This window comes from Hemiscyllium ocellatum, chromosome 13 (assembly GCF_020745735.1).
Source record: "Hemiscyllium ocellatum isolate sHemOce1 chromosome 13, sHemOce1.pat.X.cur, whole genome shotgun sequence".
NCBI classification, from domain to species: Eukaryota; Metazoa; Chordata; class Chondrichthyes; order Orectolobiformes; family Hemiscylliidae; genus Hemiscyllium; species Hemiscyllium ocellatum.
Window position 1 is genome coordinate 64711601 of NC_083413.1, and position 18581 is coordinate 64730181.

The 18581-nt window shown below is 44.4% G+C and overlaps 1 protein-coding gene across 3 annotated transcripts in view; it reads left to right on the forward strand.

The window, feature by feature from the left end:
* LOC132821584 (uncharacterized protein DDB_G0290685-like) overlaps positions 1-18581 on the forward strand; it is a 112187-nt gene that overhangs the window by 10181 nt on the left and 83425 nt on the right. For 2 of the 3 annotated variants that reach the window (XM_060834244.1, XM_060834246.1), the window contains exons 4-8: positions 386-474; positions 1416-1553; positions 5479-5574; positions 13464-13598; positions 17238-17279. In XM_060834244.1, coding sequence (XP_060690227.1) covers positions 386-474; positions 1416-1553; positions 5479-5574; positions 13464-13598; positions 17238-17279 — 500 coding nt within the window. The remainder of the gene's footprint in view (positions 1-385; positions 475-1415; positions 1554-5478; positions 5575-13463; positions 13599-17237; positions 17280-18581) is intronic. The other variant, XM_060834245.1, reaches the window with a different exon arrangement.

The window sequence follows — 18581 nt, forward strand, 5'->3', positions numbered from 1 at the left end:
GCACTGCAAAATAAATTTTCCTGTTGCATAACTGGGAGCATTGAAGTAATGAGCTCCATACCCTAATTTGGAGAGTTCCTAAGTTTCTCAATAATGAAATTCTGCTTGCCAGACATTGTAATAATCCAGAGAGAATTGAGAGAATGTTTTAATAAAGTATGATTTTTATTATTTTTTTTATCCCCAGATTAATCATTTGGGCAAGAATATAATGGGTGATCTCTGAGAAGTATTTGGTTTTGTAATGATAATGTTCTGATGTCATTCTCGACGCTGCAACTATACTTTTTAACACTCTTGTTTCAAGAGCATTGAACAATGAGTAATAATTTTTATTCTAAGTTATAACTATTTGAAGAATATAATACTACTGTATTTTTTAAAGTATTCGAACAACAGGATATCGAAGAATATTTCCGACTATTATTGAATAAAATTGACGAAGAAAGTAATGGATCTTGTAATGTATTGCAGGTGAGCTTATAATAGAGGAGAGACTTCAAACTCAGTTCTTACTTGTCGGTAATGTTGATCTATAACCAAGGTTTGATTTTGAGCTCCCTTCAGTTTCTTTATCTTATAAGCAAGTGTATATTATCTTTCTTACTGTTATCGCAATCTATTTTGTGGATATAGTTGTTGCCATTGAGTGCAATATTTTGTGTATTGACATGGTACTGATGATTAATTTAGTTTTATGAATGATGTTCGGATGCTGTCAACTCAATGATGGTTCCATCCCTGAGAGCAGCAGAATACAGTAATGACATTAATTCCTGTCATAATAATTTGCTGAGAACTCAGCGCACCACAGGACAGAACCAACACTTTTACAGTGGCTGTGGATTGCTGTATTCTATACAAGCACAGATTGGAAATTTGGTATTACTGTCTTCTAACCCCAGTTCCAACTCATTTTGTTCTGAGTATAACTCTCACCTGGTACTATACCAGGGCTATCAATTATTTGAGATAAAATCCAACAGGGTGATGAGAAATTCACCTGAGCGTAGTATCTCTGGATGAAACCTGAGTAAAATGAAACTGGTCAAAAATTTCAGTTTTGATGTCTGGAAATAGTATGCATGTTGAATTTGGAGGAAGACAAAAGCAGGTACAATTCACCGTATTGATCAAAATAGTTTTCTGCAGACGAAGAGTAGTTCAACACCAAAAAAATGTTAATGGCTATGGAACCAAAGCATGGTAGGCATTCTCAAAACATATGAGAAAAGGGTGAAAATTGAAATAGAGTTATTTAGAGTTCTTTAATTTCACCGTTAAACCATAATAAAGTAAACACTTGTCTCTCTTTTTAGTGATTTAGGAAATGAGAAAGGTCACAAAGATTTGAAGGGTGGAGGAGAGAAAAAAGCATGAAAAAGGAGAAAATTCTTATGTAATTGTTTTTCTAGATCTACCAGAGTAAAGTGATTAATTCTCTGAAGTGTTTGGAATGCGACACTGAATCCCAAAAAGAATGTACGCTTTTGGATATTCCCTTGTCCCTTTCGCCTCCTGATTGTATAACAGGGAAATATTTCAACAGTGTGGTAAGTTGTACATCTACGTTCTTAATAACAATTCTGGCAGATACTTATTAATAGGGCCACAATGGAAGGACAACATTAAATTGTAAAGAGTGACTGCTGTATTTTGAGGGTTGATATTGGACAAAGTCAGATCTGTTTTCTGGTCCTGACCTTGCTCTTGATCTTGCAGGACAGACATCCATTCCATGAGAGCATTTTCGAGGCATCTAACTTAGAGATTGGAGATGCAGATGTTTACTGTAGCACTATGAAAATGAATCCAACCATGCACTTTTAATAAGGCTTTAAAGGTACATAACCAAGATGGTTATGGCTCCGTCCAGCAATTTTCTGAAAAAAAATCCAACCTCCCAGTGATTGTTGGTTTAGTTTAAAAAAAATGGCTTATTAAACTTTAAACCACCCCATTACCACAGAGTCCTTAGTCATGAATTTCTGTAGTGGACAGCGAAGGTTACCTCAGTGTACTGTGAGATTTTGATCAGATGGACCATTGGGCTGAGAAGTGGCAGATGGCGTTTACTTTAGATAAATGCGAGGTGCTGCATTGTCGGAAAGCAAATCCTGGCTGGCCTTATACACTTAGTGGTAAGATCATGGAGGGTGTTGCCGAACAAAGAGACCTTTGAATGCAGGTTCACAGTTCCTTTAAAGTAGAGTCACAAGTAGATAGGATAGTGAAGAAGGCATTTGGTACGCTCTCCTTTCTTGTTCAGAGTATTGAGTATAGGAGTTGGGAGGTCATGTTGCGGCTGTACAGGACATTGGTTAGGTCACTTTTGGAATATTGTGTGCAATTCTGGTCTCCTTCCTATCGGAAAGATGTTGTGAAACTTGAAAGGATTCAGAAAAGATTTACAGGGTTGGTGATTTGAGCTATAAGGAGAGGTTGAATAGGCTGAGGCTGTTTTCCCTGGAGTTTTGGAGGCTGAAGGGTGACCTTATAGAGATTTGTAAAATCATGAGGGGAATGGATAGGATAAATAGACAGAGTCTTTTCCCTTGGTTTGGGGGACTCCAGAACTAGAGGGCATATGTTCTGGAGTGAGAGGAGAAAGATTTAATAGGGATCTAGGGGGCACGTTTTCTCTGTCTTAATTGGGTGACTATTATTTTTAAAATAGTGACCCCCAGTTCCATATTTTCCCAAAAGAGGGAACACCCTTTATATATTCATCCTGACAAGATAGTCCAGGAGCTTGGATATCTCAGAAAGTCACTTTTTACTGTTCTAAACTCCCGTTGATGTCCAACATTGGACTCCTGTCCAACTGTTCGTCATGAGACAACCTGCCCATTCTTTGCTAAAGTCTAGTAAAGGTTCTCTGAATTAACAATGCATTAACATTCATCTTTAAATACGGAGACCAATACTTTGCACATAACACAAATGCGATCTCACCAGTATAACTGAATAACTGAAGCATTATTTCCCTACTCAATTTCCCTCATAATAAGTGATGATATTCTGTCAGCATTCCTACCAACGTGCTGTGTCTGCATATTAATCCTTTTTGATTCATGAACTAGGATACTCTGATCCCCCTTCATCTCAGCGCTTTGTGATCTCTCACCCCATAGATTTGTTTCTTTTTTTATTCTTCGTACCAAAATGGACAATTTCACATTTTTCTACATTATATACCATTTGCCAGAGCTTTACTCAATTAATTTATCACTATCTTTTTTGTAGCCTCTTTATATCCCTTTTGCAACTTACTTTCCTACCTGCCTTTATAGCATCTGTAAATTAGCATCTATCCTATTGGTCATTTCAGCTAAGTCATTTGCATAAATTATAGAAACTTGAAATCCCAGCAGAGTCTTGTACCCATTCCACTTTGCCAATTATAAAATGACCCATTGATGGCTACTCTCTGTTTTCTGTTAGCTAGCCAATCTTCTATCCATACCAATATGATGCTTGAGCCTTGATTTCCTGCAGTAACCTTGAATATACCACTTATCAAATGCTTTCTAGAAATCAAAATACAATACATTTGGCAGTTCCTTTTATCCTCTGCACATTATTTTCTCAAAGTGTGGAGATAAATTGGTCAGGTATGATCTCACTTTCCTAAAACCATGTTGACTCTGCCTGATTACCTTGATTTTCCTTTTCTAATTGTCATACTATAATATATTCAACAATAGTTTCTAAATCCTCACAACAGATGTTAACTGTCCTGTTGTTTCCTACTCACTGCCTTGATTCCTTTTGAATAAAAGAGACACATTCACCATTTTCTAATTTAATGAAACAATCCCAGAATCCAGGAAATTTTGGAAAATTAAAATCAGTGCATCAACTATCTCGTGTTTGTCTTTTAAAAATAAATCCTCAGCTGAAGACCATCAGGCCCCAGATACTTGTGGACATGTTTGTTCGGTATCACTTCCCTGTCGATTAGAATTTTCTAGTGTTCCTCTTTTACTTCAGCCTCTTAATTCACAACTATTTCTCGAATGTTACTTGTGCCCTTTGGAGTGAGAGTCCTGCAAAGTGTCAGGTATCTCCTCTGATGCTGCAATTCACTGAAACACTGATGTAGACAGGTGCACCACAAGATGACAACATCAGAATTGCCCTGAGAGCAGACCCAAAATGCTAACAGCAGCTGACCATCCTCCATCATGAGGTTGACTCATATGTCTCTGTTCGCTGGTGGAGGGTCCAGGTACTTCATTTCCCTCTCACAATGGTGCTGCCTGAGTCCACCAACAAGGCAATATTATGCACATCAGCATTATCTCTGGCAGGCACTGACAGGTCTTCCAAATGTGACTTTGCATGAGACTGGTTATGTTCTCAATGAAGGTAGCTGTGATTGTGGACAAGAGTGTGACTACAGCAAACCTGGCTTGGATGGACTCTTCACTGTCCTTGCCAGAGCACATTCCTCCTGGTATCGCTGACAGATCCTCATGCACCTGCTGCTGTACATTCAGCTGCCCCTTTATTGTTGTCACTAGTGACTTGCGATCATCGACAGTGCTCAGTCGCTCTTCCAAATATCACAGTGTTACAGCGTCCAGCAAATGTTCTGACAATTACATGGTGTGAGAATCTTACAATCCTGACAGTATCTAAAGAGGCCATTTTGCCCACCAAGTCTGCAATGAGCTTCCAATGAACATCATATCCAGACACAACTGCCTGCCCTATCCTTAAAGCCTCACATTTCTCATGACTAACCACCTAGCCTGCACATCGCTAAATCCTACAAGGCAATATAGCATGGTCAATCCACCAAACCTGCACTTCTTTGGACAGGAAATCGGAGCACTGATGGAAACACACAGATGGGCGAGAATGTGCAAACTCCACACATACTTCCGCCCAAGGCTGGATTGAACACATGCACCTGATGCTTTGAGGTAGAAGGTGCTAATCTCTGAGTCAGCATGTCACCCAATGTGCTCAACCTGAGACTCTCAATCTTCCAATATGCAGAGTGTCACTGATGTGTCTGACCTGGTGGCTGGTATGGAGAAAGGATGGGACACAGGATCGATTGGCCAGCAGACATGCTGAGTGAGATGTAATTGGTCATGTCTCTTCTTTGAGTCAGAGAGAAGAGTGATAAGTGGGAGCTTGCAGTTAGTGCGCTCCCCCAACATCAATCCACAGCATTTTCTGTAGTCCTAAACGAGTTTAGAGACCTTCAATTACACCCAACTATCGATTTATAACTAAACTCAGCCATTGGTTTTTGCATGGAACGAGACAATTTTTAAAATTTGTTCCTGAAATGAACATGCCAACATTGTTGCAATGCTACACATTATCATTTGCATAGGAATTAAAATGGAGAAAATGAGATAGACGGAAAAAGAAAATACAACTTTTAGTTAATATCAATTTTGCAAAAATAAAATCTCCTGCAAACAAATCTAAAATATACTTTCTAATTGTTTTTTTTAGAATGAATCACTTCAAGAATTTTTGAAGGAAACAATTCTGAGTGGAGACAATTTATGTTATTGTGAAAGATGTGAGAAAAAAACTGGGACTAAGACCGTAAGTTAATTTTCTTCTCCTGTAATGTACGCACTAATTAGTTTAGGCCAAATGTTCCATACGGTTAGTGCTGTGAGAAAGTAAGGACTGCAGATGCTGGAGACCAGAGTTGAAAAATGTGGTGCTGGAAAAACACAGCAGGCCTGGCAGCATCTGAGGAGCAGGAGAATCGACGTTTTGGGAATAAGCCCTTCTTCAGGAATGAGGTTGGCGTGCCAGTCGGGCTGAGATAAAAGGTCGGGGGGAGGGAATTTGGGGGAGGGGCGCTGGGAATATGATAGGTAGAAAGAGGTGAGGGTGATAGTCCAGAGAGAGGGTGGGGGGGTGGCGGAGAGGTTGGGAAGAAGATTGCAGGTCAAGAGGGTGGTGCTGAATCCGGGGATTAGGACTGAGATAAGGTGGGGGAGGTGAAATGAGGAAGCTGGAGAAATCTACATTCATCCCATGTGGTTGGAGGGTTCCTAGGCAGAAGATGAGGCGCTCTTCCTCCAGGCGTCGTGTGGCCAGGGTCTGGCAATGGAGGAGGCCAAGGACCTGCATGTCCTTGGCGGAGTGGGAGGGGGAGTTAAAGTGTTCAGCCACAGGGCGATTGGGTTGGTTGGTGCAGGTGTCCCAGAGGTTTTCCCTGAAATGTTCCGCAAGCAGGCGGCCTGACTCCCCAAAGTATAGGAGACCCCATCGGGTGCAGCGGATACAGTAAACGATGTGTGTGGAGGTGCAGGTGAATTTGCGACAGATATGGAAGGATCCATTGGGGCCTTGGAAGGAGGTGAGAGAGGAGGTGTGGATGCATGTTTTGCACTTCTTGCGGTTGCAGGGGAAGGTGCCGGGAGTGGAGGTTGGGTTGGTGGGGGGTGTGGACCTGACGAGGGAGTCGCGGAGGGAGTGGTCTCTCCAGAACGCTGATAAGGGTGGGGAGGGAAATATATCCCTGGTGGTGGGGTCTGTTTGGAGTTGGTGGAAATGACGGAGGATGATATGATGTATCCAGAGGTTGGTGGGGTGGTAGGTGAGGACCAGTGGGGTTCTGTCCTGGTGGTGATTGGAGGGGCGGGGCTCAAGGGCAGAGGTGCGGGAAGTGGAGGAGATGCGGTGGAGAGCATCGTCGACCACGTCGGAGGGGAAATTGTGGTCTTTGAAGAATGAGGCTATTTGGGTTGTTCGGGAGTGGAATTGGTCCTCCTGGGAGCAGATGCAGCGGAGGCGAAGGAATTGGGAATATGGGATGGCATTTTTACAGGGGGCAGGGTGGGAGGAGGTATAATCTAAGTAGTTATGGGAGTTGGTCGGTTTGTAGTAAATGTCTGTGTTGAGTCGTTCGCCCAGGATAGAAATGGAGAGGTCTAGGAAGGGGAGGGAGGAGTCTCAGACAGTCCAGGTAAATTTGAGGTCGGGGTGGAAGGTGTTAGTAAAGTGGATGAACTGTTCAACCTCCTTGTAGGAGCGTGAGGTAGTGCCAATACAATCATCGATGTAGCGGAGGATAAGGTGGGAGGTGGTGCCAGTGTAGCTGCAGAAGATGGACTGTTCCACATATCCGACGAAGAGGCAGGCATAGCTGGGGCCCAAGCGGGTGCCCATGGCTACTCCTTTGGTTTAGAGGAGGTGGGAGGATTGGAAGGAGAGGTTGTTAAGAGTGAGGACCAGTTCACTCAGTTGAAGGAGGGTATCAGTGGAAGGGTACTGGTTGGGTCGGCGAGAGAGGAAGAAGCGGAGGGCTTGGAGGTCTTAGTGATGGGGGATGGAAGTGTATAGGGACTGGATATCCATCGTGAAGATAAGGCGTTGGGGGATGGGGAAGCGAAGATCACGGAGGAGATAGAGGGCGTGGGTGGTGTCCCGAACGTAGTTGGGGAGTTCTTGGACTAAGGGGGACAGGACCGTGTCGAGGTATGCAGAGATGAGTTCAGTGGGGCAGGAGCAGGCTGAGACAATGGGTTGGCCAGGGCAGTCGGGTTTGTGGATTTTGGGCAGGAGGTAGAAATAGGCAGTGCAGGGTTGTGGGACTATGAGGTTGGAGGCGGTGGATGGGAGATCTCCTGAGGTGATGAGGTTATGGATGGTCTTGGAGATGATGATTTGGTGGTGGGAGGTGGGGTCATGGTCAAGGGAGCAGTAGGAGGAGGTGTCTGCGAGTTGGTGTCTAGCTTCAGAGGTGTAAAGATCAGTGTGCCAAACTACCACTGCGCCTCCCTTATCTGCTGGTTTGATGGTGAGGTTGGGGTTGGAGCAGTGGGAGTGGAGGGCTGCACGTTGTGAGGGTGAGAGGTTGGAGTGGGTGACAGGGGTGGACAGGTTGAGGCAGTCAGTGTCGCGGCGGCAGTTGGATATGAAGAGATCGAGTGCGGGTAAGAGGCCAGCTCGGTGTGTCCAGGTGGATGGGGTGTACTGGAGGTGGGAGAAAGGGTCGTCAGAGGTGGGCGACAATCCTGGTTGAAGAAGTAGGCGCGGAGGCGAAGGCGGCGGAAGAAATGCTCGATGTCTCGCCACGTGTTAAACTCATCGATCCGGGAGTGTAGGGGGATGAAGGTGAGGCCTCTGCTGAGGACTGATCTTTCATCCTCAGAGAGGGGGAGGTCTGGAGGAATGGTGAAAACACGGCAGCGCTGGGAGCTAGGACCTGCTGTGGGGCTGGAGCTGGGAGTGGGGGTGGAGTTAGGCATTGGGGCGGAGTTAGTCGTTGGGGCGGAGTTGGTCGTGTGGGCAGAGATCGACGTGGGGGCAGGGATCGAAGTGGGAGCGGAGAGGAACAAGGGGGCGGAGATCGATGTGGGAGTGGCGTAGCGTGCGGTGTGGTCCTTGAGCAGGTGAGTGACATCACTGGGGGCGGAAGTGGCTGCAGCAATGGCAGCTCCAGGGGCGGAAGTGGCTGCAGTGATGGCAACTCCAGGGGCGGAAGTGGCTGCGGCGACGGCAACTCTGGGGGCGGAAGTGGCGCGCCGGGCACAAATATGTGGCCGTGGATCCCGCGACGGCCGCATATTTGTTGGCGATGGTCTTCCTGGCAATCGTGGAGGCGGTTGTCTGGGCGGCGATCGCGGAGGCTGCATGGTCGGTGGTGACTGTTGTCCATGCGGCGATGGGGGCGGAAGTGACATCACCGTTCGCCGCGGCGCTGGTGGATGCAGCGGCCACATGGGCAATGGTTTTCCGGAGGTCGCAAGAAGGTTCAGGAATGGTCGAGGAATCCGGAGTGTGGGGGTGAGTACATGAAAGTTTTTTGTACTTACTTTCTTTGATGTTTGATATGGCTTGGAGAAAACATTTGTTCAGTGTATGAATTCTTCTGAGGATGAAGAACAGCAAAGGTCCTTTGCAGGTCTGGGAGAGAGTTGACCTGAGCTGGGGCAGGATATAGAAAGAAGCCCTCTATGTGCCTGATTCTCTGTGCAGTCTCAGCAAATTTACATACTTCAGATGTGTCAACAGTCTGAGAATAAAGATTGGCTTCAACAAATTATTTTCCCTGGAGTGTTGGAGGCTGAGGGGTGATCTTGTCGAGGTTTATAAAATCATGAGGGGCATGGATATTATGAATAGCCAAGGATTTTTTTTCCCTTAAGTAGTGGAGTCCAAAACGAGAGGGCATAGGTTTAAGGTGAGACAGGAGAGATTTAAAAGGGACCTAGGAGGAAAGTTTTGCACACAGAGGGTGGTGTGTGTATAGAATGAGCTGCCAGGGGAAGCGGTGGAGGCTGGTACAATTACAACGCATCTGGATGGGTACAGGAATAGGAATATAGGCCAAATGCTGGCAAATGGGACTAGGTTAATTTAGAATATCTCATCGGCATGGACAAGTTGGACAAAAGGGTCTGTTTCCGTGCTGTATAACATTATGACTCTAAATTAAGGATGAGCTGTTTACAACTCCATGGCAGATGGAACATCATCCACAGATACAGAACATGGTAAAGAAGAAATTACTTAGTCTGACAATCCAGGCTTTTGCAAAGGAGAAAGCTACTTTCCACAATGATATTATTGAGACTGAAGGTCATCCAGATGATGTTATTTGCCAGTTACATGAATTATCAAAGATTTCAACTGTGAAGTAAATTCAGGTGATGAAGGATGGTCTAGATAAGATAATTGATGAACATCCACTTTAGAAATAAAATAAATTCTCTGCAAAGAATGTCTGTGGTATAAAAGATCCCTCAGATGAGCAACAATTAACAAGTGATCAGAAAAAAGATGTACAGTCCTTTGCAGAAGGACCTACCAATCTATCAAGTCAGAACAGAATACTTTGAATAGGAATTGCAACACCTCCAGACTGTCTGAATTTATGAAGTTAAGAGATAAGTGAACCTGAGGTAGTGGTAAATGTAAGTGAAATTATTTGCCGAAGTGTATAATTGTTAACAGTGGGGAGGGGGGTGTGCAGGAGATGACATTAAGTACTGGTTCTGAAAGAATATCAGCGTTCCAAAAAGATCACTCCCTCCGTGACTCCCTCATCTGGTCCACACCCCCCACCAACCCAACCTCCACTCCCGGCACCTTCCCCTACAACCGCAAGAAATGCAAAACTTGCGCCCACACCTCCTCCCTCACTTCCCTCCAAGGGATCCTTCCATTTCCGCCACAAATTCACCTGCACCTCCACACACATCATTTACTGCACTCGATGTGGCCTCCTCTATATTGGGGAGACAGGCCGCCTACTTGCTGAACGTTTCGGGGAACACCTCTGGGACACCCAGACCAACCAACCCAACCGCCCCGTGGCTGAATACTTCAACTCCCCCTCTCACTCCACCAAGGACATGCAGGTCCTTGGACTCCTCCATCGCCAGACCATAGCAAATGACAGCTGGAGGAAGAGCGCCTCATCTTCCGCCTAGGAACCCTCCAACCACAAGGGATGAACCTAGATTTCTCCAGTTTCCTAATTTCCCCTCCCCCCACCTTGTCTCAGTCAAATCCCTCGAACTCAGCACCGCCCTCCTAACCTGCAATCTTCTTCCTGACCTCTCTGCCCCCACTCCCACTCTGGCCTATCACCCTCACCTTGACCTCCTTCCACCTATCACATTTCCAACACCCCTCCCCCAAGTCCCTCCTCCCTACCTTTTATCTTAACCTGCTGGACACACTTTCCTCATTCCTGAAGAAGGGCTCATGCCCGAAACGTCGACTCTCTTGCTCCTTGGATGCTGCCTGACCTGCTGTGCTTTTCCAGCAACACATTTTCAGCTCTGATCTCCAGCATCTGCAGTCCTCACTTTCTCCACAAAATCTGAAGACATCATATACTTTTGAGTGGAGAACTGGGGAGTACAGTTCTGGCCCCCCCCTCCCCCCCACAACTCTTCCTTCGGTACATTGACAATTGTTTTTGTGCGGCTTTATGCTCCCACCAAGACCATGAAAAATTTATTCCTTTTGCCTCCAATGTCAACCCCTCTATAACTTTCCCATCATCCAACACTTCTCTTTCTTTCCTTGGCCTCTCTGTCTCCATTTTGGGGAATAAACTGTGCCCCACTGCCATGCACTACAAAGCCACTGAGTCCCATAGCTAACTTCACTACAGCTCTTCCCACCTATGCTCTGCAAGGACTCCAAACCGTAGTTTCCCTCAACCACATCTGATCTATCACCCATGCTTCCAACCTTGGCCCTTCTCATCACTCACAACAGTGTGATCAGGTCACCCTTGTCCTCACTTTTCATCCCACCAGCCTCTGCATTCAAAGGATCATTCTCCACCATTTCGGAAAACTCCAGCAGAATGCCACCACCAAACACATCTTTCCCCGACTCACCCTGTCTGCATTTCATAGGGATCATTCACTCTGGGACACTATAGGTCATTCCTCAATCACTAACATCAATCCCCTCCCCACAGCCCCTTCCCATGTAACTGCAGAAGATGCAGCACCTGTCCCTTCACCCCCTCCCTGCTCACCAACCAAGGGCCTAAACATTCCTCAGTCACTAACGTCAACCCCCTCCCCACAGCCCCTTCCCATGTAACTGTAGAAGATGCAGCACCTGTCCCTTCAGCCCCTCCCTGCTCACCAACCAAGGGCCTATACATTCTTTTGAAGGGAAGCATCGTTTCACCTGTACCTCCTCCAATCTTGTGTATTGTATTCACTACAATGTGGCCTTTGCTATATTGGAGAAGCTAAACACAGGCTGGGTGACTGCTTTGCAGAACATGCCCAGACTGTGCCTGAGCATGATGCTGACCTTCCCATCGCTGGTCATTTTAACACAGCATTTTGCTCACCTGCCCATTTAATTTGTCCTCAGCATGCTGCAGTGCTCCAGTGAATCACAGTGAAACCTGGAGAAGCAGCTTATCTTCAGACTTGTTACTTTAGTTAGACACTAACCAATGACTCTTATACCTATTATGTTATTCCAGCCATTTGATTTATCTCCAGCGCAATTTTATTTTTAACTTATTGTAATTATCTCTTTGTCTCAATTAATTGGATTAGATGTCACTCCACTCGCTTTTCAGCTGTTGACACCTTACTTAAGCTATCTGACACTTTTGATCACATGCAGACACTTATTATTCAAGCTGTTGACACTCCACTCACGTTATTTGTATGATCTTTTGATTTCACTGCTATAAATTCTGTGCCAGTGTGCCTCTCTGCACTTCACCTGATGCTTGTGGTTTCAAATAAACCTGTTGGACAATAACCTGGTGTCGTGTGACTTCTGACCTTGTCCAGCACCTGCACATCTTCAGACTAGGCACTTTGCAACCTTCTGGACTTAATAGTGAGTTCAACACCTGCAACTTGTGAACTCCTTCCCATTCCTTTCCTTTTAGATTTGCTTGTTGCATTCTCTGTCACCATGAACTCTCTCCCCTCCCCCACCCAGTGGGACTGTGTCTTTCATGTCTGGCAGATGGACACACAACTTGTTCTATCATTCTCACATTCTGATCACTTAATCTGAACTATCAACACCCTTTCTCTATCAGCACTCTACGCTCTCTCTGCTCGACCCATTATAACATAAATGCTGCCCCCTTTACACTTCATGTCAACTCGGATGAAGAGTCACCTAGACTTGAGACATTAGCTTACTCTCTCTCTGTGAATGTTGCCTGATCTTCTGTGATCGCCAGTATTTGCTGTTTTCAGCTATAAATCCTGGCTGTGTCAGAAATGTCACCTCTGGCTCCTGAGAATCCTGAAATTATGCCAGGCTAGCCATTGTACTCATACCTATCATCAATAAGCTACATCTTGTTAAATCAAATGCTTTTTATACTCTACCACTGTTAACTGTGCCCCTTGGACTCAGTTTGCAAGTTGATTTTTCACAAGTCAGAACACAATGCAAGGCAATGAAAGGCCAGCCATTTGTGAGTAAAGGAACTGATTGTAAGTCAGGTCTTTAAAATTTCACCCCTGCATGGGACCACATTTGTAGGTATAAGCATTTCTAAGTTAGATGCTCATGTGGGCGGCACGGTGGCACAGTGGTTAGCACTGCTGCCTCACCGCGCCTGAGACCCGGGTTCAATTCCCGACTCAGGCGACTGACTGTGTGGAGTTTGCACGTTCTCCCCTTGTCTGCGTGGGTTTCCTCCGGGTGCTTCGGTTTCCTCCCACAGTCCAAAGATGTGCGGGTCAGGTGAATTGGCCATGCTAAATTGCCCGTAGTGTTAGGTAAGGGGTAAATGTAGGGGTATGGGTGGGTTGCGCTTCGGCGGGTCAGTGTGGACTTGTTGGGCCGAAGGGCCTGTTTCCACACTAAGTAATCTAATCTAATCTAAAAAAAAATCAGGGACCCCCTGTAATACTATCTGCACTTAGGTATTTAATGTACAGACATTAGTTCTGCATGATGCTGTCCCAGTATAAATTGACATATATAAATGTTTGTCTGTCCTTTCCTATTTTCAGGACTACTACTTTGAAAGTCTCCCGCAGGTACTGGCTCTGCAGCTAAAAAGATTTGAGTTTGACTATTTCAAGATGTGTTTCAAAAAGTTGCATAACTTAATAATGATTCCACTGAAGTTAACATTTCAGAAGAAGGTATACATCTATTTTTTCTAGTTACTATCATAGTTTACCTCTTTCTTTTAATAAATATTAGCTTCTTGGGGTGGGAGCAATGAAAAAAGCACAGACTTCATTTCACTTAGATTAAAAGTCAATTTGAACCTCTATTGTTTTGAGAAGTTATTGGATTTGCATATTAATTTTCCGATGAAGTTGCCTCAGAAAGTTATGTTTGGTAGTTACATTTAATTTAAATTGTTAATGCAATGAATCTCTGGCAAAGAAGTGAAAATGGAGTATCATTGTTTCAGGTAGTGAATTGTTGTTAAAGGGGACAAGAAGGTCAGATTCTTTTATCACTTTTTCTTCGTCTCTGTTCTATGAATTACTTAATGTCAATTATCCAGTTAGCTCACTGAAAGAGTTGGTGTTTATTCCCTGGGTCACCAGATATGGGAGCCATTGTCTTTTAAATTTCTTGCTTTGAAATTGTGAAGGGCAGCCAATTCATAGCTGGAAAAACCAATTGACAATTAGAAGTAACTTCCCAGAAATATTGGGCCGAATTTCCCAAGCAGTGAAGTCACTCTTTGAGTCCGTGAGAAAACTTTGCATTTCAAGACAAGAGGCTCAAGTCAGGGCACCTTCAGAAATGAAGAGCTGCACTTCCATTCTGATAGGTTCTCATAATGCCGGCTTTTTTAGGGATAGAGAAAACATGGCCCCTTTTCACCTCTGTGTGTTGCCATATAATGGAATTTAAAGGTTCAGAATCATAGAGAGCCACTTTGACAGCTGTTGTGAATTGGTTAAGTATAGGTGTGAGATTAGGGTGCTGGAAGTGACGGGTGCCATATGGGCAGGGAATGTAGAGTACCAGGCAGGAAACGTGTCAGAGGTGCTGGGGTATTGGTGCCAGATATGTAGGGTGCAAGGGAGCAAGGTGGCAAAGGGCCAGATAGATGATGACATGTTTAGGATAGGTTGGGGTGGGTAGTCGGCATCTGGGTGGAAGGAATGATGTCAGGTCCTGGGGTGACGGCTCCAATAAGATAGCTCCCATGGCATGGGAAGGAGCTGTTTATCCTGGCAGTGGAGGAAAGGGTTTTGAATCCGGCGAAGTGGATGTTTATATCTGCAGTGGGGAAAGGGGATTGGTTTAGGAGCAATGGAGTGGAAGAAAAGGGGTTGGGTCCAGGAGTTGGGGATGGCGGGGGAGTAGGGAGGTGTTTATTGAGCCCCAGACATGGACAGGGGGTTGTGGGATAAAACAAACACAGAAAATTCTGGGGACGTTTTCCAGGTCTGGCAGCATCTATGACGAGTCCAGTATGACTTCAGAACTGAAGTAAGTTTTGGATCATGCCCACCATTATTAGTTCTGCGGCTATACCACAACTAAACAAATCATCTCCCCACACCCGATGGTATGTCTCTTAATCAACATCAGGCCAGCCATCAGTTTTTGATCAGAAAATCTCCATTTCCCACCACAAAGGTGGCCTGCATGCAATCAGTGCATTGAGAAGGATAATCTCTTTTACTGATTTCTGGAAAAAAACTAGAATCATTCTCTCTCTAGAATCTAAATGGATAATTAGCAATTTGAGTTCTGTCTCAACTTGAAATTTCAATGTTATCAAGCAGTCAGATGAATTTAAATGCCCCAGTTTTGTCAATGTGTCTCTCTGTGACCACATAACATTATTTGGTTGTGCATGATGCAAAATAGGCTGGTTTTCTGCTACCTTCCTGCTGGACTTGAATGGCCAGGTTGGTCTAAAACCTGTTCTGGATGCATTTGCAGTCACCACTATGTGCAAACCAGGATTTACAGTGTATCAGCATGTCTGAAAGACTGAGCTTTTTGTTTTTCTTCTGAAATGCTGTGGTTTGCTCAATACTCTAAAACAACTATTAGTTTTTTTTCACAAAAGGTTTATAAGTTTCAGTGGTTGTGACTAGGTTTTATATGAATGTCAATATCTGACTGATCATTCAATGGAACCACTGATATAATTAACACATTTGGGCAGGTCGCTACAGGGCTTTAATTTCTCGAAGCTCTATGAGCATCCCTTTACGTTATATGTCTCAAAAATGTAATGGCATTTTTTGTAAATTCACACTTTTCAATCAAGGTGAGTCTGTGTCCACAAGGCTGCCATATGGTCAGAATAAAATATTTATTTAACTGCCTCAAAGATGGCCACCCACAGAGTGCATACCTTTTGACATATCTCTCTGACCAGCTACCTGCAGCTGAGGAGCAACTACTCCAGTTGGGGTCAGATGCCTGCATTGACAGGATGTGGTGTCACTGGCTAGTGCCCTTCTCTAATTACCCAGAGTCAACTACACTGCTGTGGATCTGGAGTTGCGTAAAGGCCAGGCAAAGTTAACTTAGCAGATTTCCTTCCTTAAAAAAATGTACTTGTTGTAGCAACTGCACTGCCTCACCAGGAAGGAAAAAGGACTGTAAAATTTGTGAATGTTGTCGACTGGTGAGGCGCATCTTGTATGCTTCAAAATCCAAATCCGGTGCAGTCAGTCAAGTATCACTTTGTTTTTCAACTGGAATATCCCATTGGAGATGAATATGGGGATAATTCCTGAAAAAAAGTCTTTATTCCATGAAGTGAATTGGCATCTCCCAGAACTCAAGTTGTGTGTCACATAGTATCAAGAGGATAAATGATAACATAAAGGACAATATGTTTTCAGCGACTGTGGTGATTAATTACGTTTTGCTCTTGGGAATGATTCCTGAAAAGAATTTATTGATTCTGTGAGGTGGAATTGGCACCTCACAGGCCTCAGACTGGGAGGTCATGTGTGTCACTGGAGGATCAAAAGGAGAAACTATTCGTCCCTCCTACTTTTCTGGGGTGAGTGATTCTCGACCGCATGTAGTGGAGGAGGTACCTTCATTCATGGGGATACTGTCCTTAATCGATGAGGTGAAATTGGTATCCATTATGCCTGTGGCCCAGGGTCATACAGGCTGTTGAGGGAACACAAGAGTGAAATGGGGTTCTCTGAGGGGCTAATGGATAACTATTGTATCACAAAAGACCACTTGGAGCATTGCGTGCGTGCAAATATACGGTTGACTTGTAAAGTTTAACATTTTACAATATTGAACTATAAGAAGAGGCTGAATAGGCTGGGGCTGTTTTCCCTGCAGCGTCGGGGGCTGAAGGGTGATGTTGTAGAGGTTTATAAAATCATGAGGAACATAGATAGGATAAACAGACAAGGTCTTTTCCTTGAGGTGGGGAAGTCCAAAACCAGAGGGAATAGGTTTAGGGTGAGAGGGGAAAGATAAAAGGGACCTAAGGGGCAATATTTTCACGCAGAGGGTGGTGCATCAATGGAATGAGCTGCCAGAGGGAGTGCTGGAGGCTCATACAATTACAACATTTAAAAGGCATCTGGATGAATATATGAATAGGAACGGTTTAGATGGATATGGGCCAAGTGCTGGCAAGTGAGACTAGATTAGGTTGGGATATCTGATCGGTGTGGACGAGTTGGACTGCATGGTCTGTTTCCATGCTGTATATCTTTATGACTCTACAACATTACTTTCTTTGGTCATTATGCTATGAAAAACTTGCAAGATGAATTAGATTTATAAGCAATTTTCAACTTAGTATGTTTTTTCCATAGGTTCGAGGTACTGATAAAACAGAGTGGCGTTTCCTTCCTAATGTAAGGATTTTCACTTCTTAAATTACATTTGTTGCACTATATCTGGCTTGAAATGTGGGGTTGTTTCAGCATTTGTGTGCTTGTACTAATATTAAGGATGACTGTATGAATGTACAGCACACTGGAGCATGAATATATGGTGCTATTTGATGGACAGAATGCAGCCTTCATCCTCCCTGTATTACTGCATCATTAACCTCCTAGCATGAGCTCATAACATGTATTAAGTATCAGCTATGTCTAGGAAGGACTCCTGACTCAATATGTAGTTAGGCGGATGAGAGGGGAGGCCATTTTGGATTTGGTGCTTGACAACGAACCAGGTCAGGTGTCAGATCATTTTGTTTGAGAGCATTTCGGTGATAAAGGTCAGGGAGTTGTGATCTCTACTATTGTCATGGAGAGAGGTTTGAGCAGATGGTATGGGAGAGTATTTAATTGGGAAGGAAGAATTGCAATGCTATTAGGCAGGAATTTGGACCATAAATTGGGAGTAGATATTCTCAGGGAAATGCGTGACAGAAATGTGGAGGTTGTTTAGGGAACATTTACTGCAAGTGCTGGATAGGATTGTCCCATGAGGCAAAGGAAGAATGGTAGGGTGAAGGAACTTGGATGACAAGAGATGTGGACCATCTAGTCAAGAGGAAGTAGGAAGCTTACTTAAGGTTGAGGAGGCAAGGATCAGACAGGGCTCTAGAGGGTTACAAGGTAGCCAGGAAGGAACTGAGGAATGGATTAAAGAGAGCTATAAGGGGCATAAAAAAGCCTTAGCTGGTAGGATTAAGGAGAACCCCAAGGCATTCTCTACTTATGTAAGGAACAAAAGGATGTCCAGAGTGAAAGTAGGGCAATCAGTGATAATGGAGGGAATTTTGCTTGGAGTCTTAGGAAGTAGGGGAGGTCCTGAATGAATACTTTGCATCAGTATTCACCAGTGAGAGGGGCCTTGTCATTTGTGAAGACAACGTGAACCAGGCTGATGTACTCAAACAGGTTGATGTTAAGATGGAGGATGTACTGGAAATTTTGAAAAACATAAGGATAGATAAGTCGCCTGAGCCAGACGGGATATATCAAAGGTTTCTACAGGAAGCAAGGGAAGAGATTACTGTGACTTTGGCAATGATCTTTGCTTCCTCACTGTCCACTGGAGGAATATAAGATGACTGGAGGGTGGCTAATGTTATTCCCTTGCTCAAGAAAGGGAATAGGAATAGCCCTGGGAATTACAGACCAGTCAGTCTCACATCTGCGGTGGGCAAATCATAAGAGAGGATTCTGAGAGACAGGATTTATTAT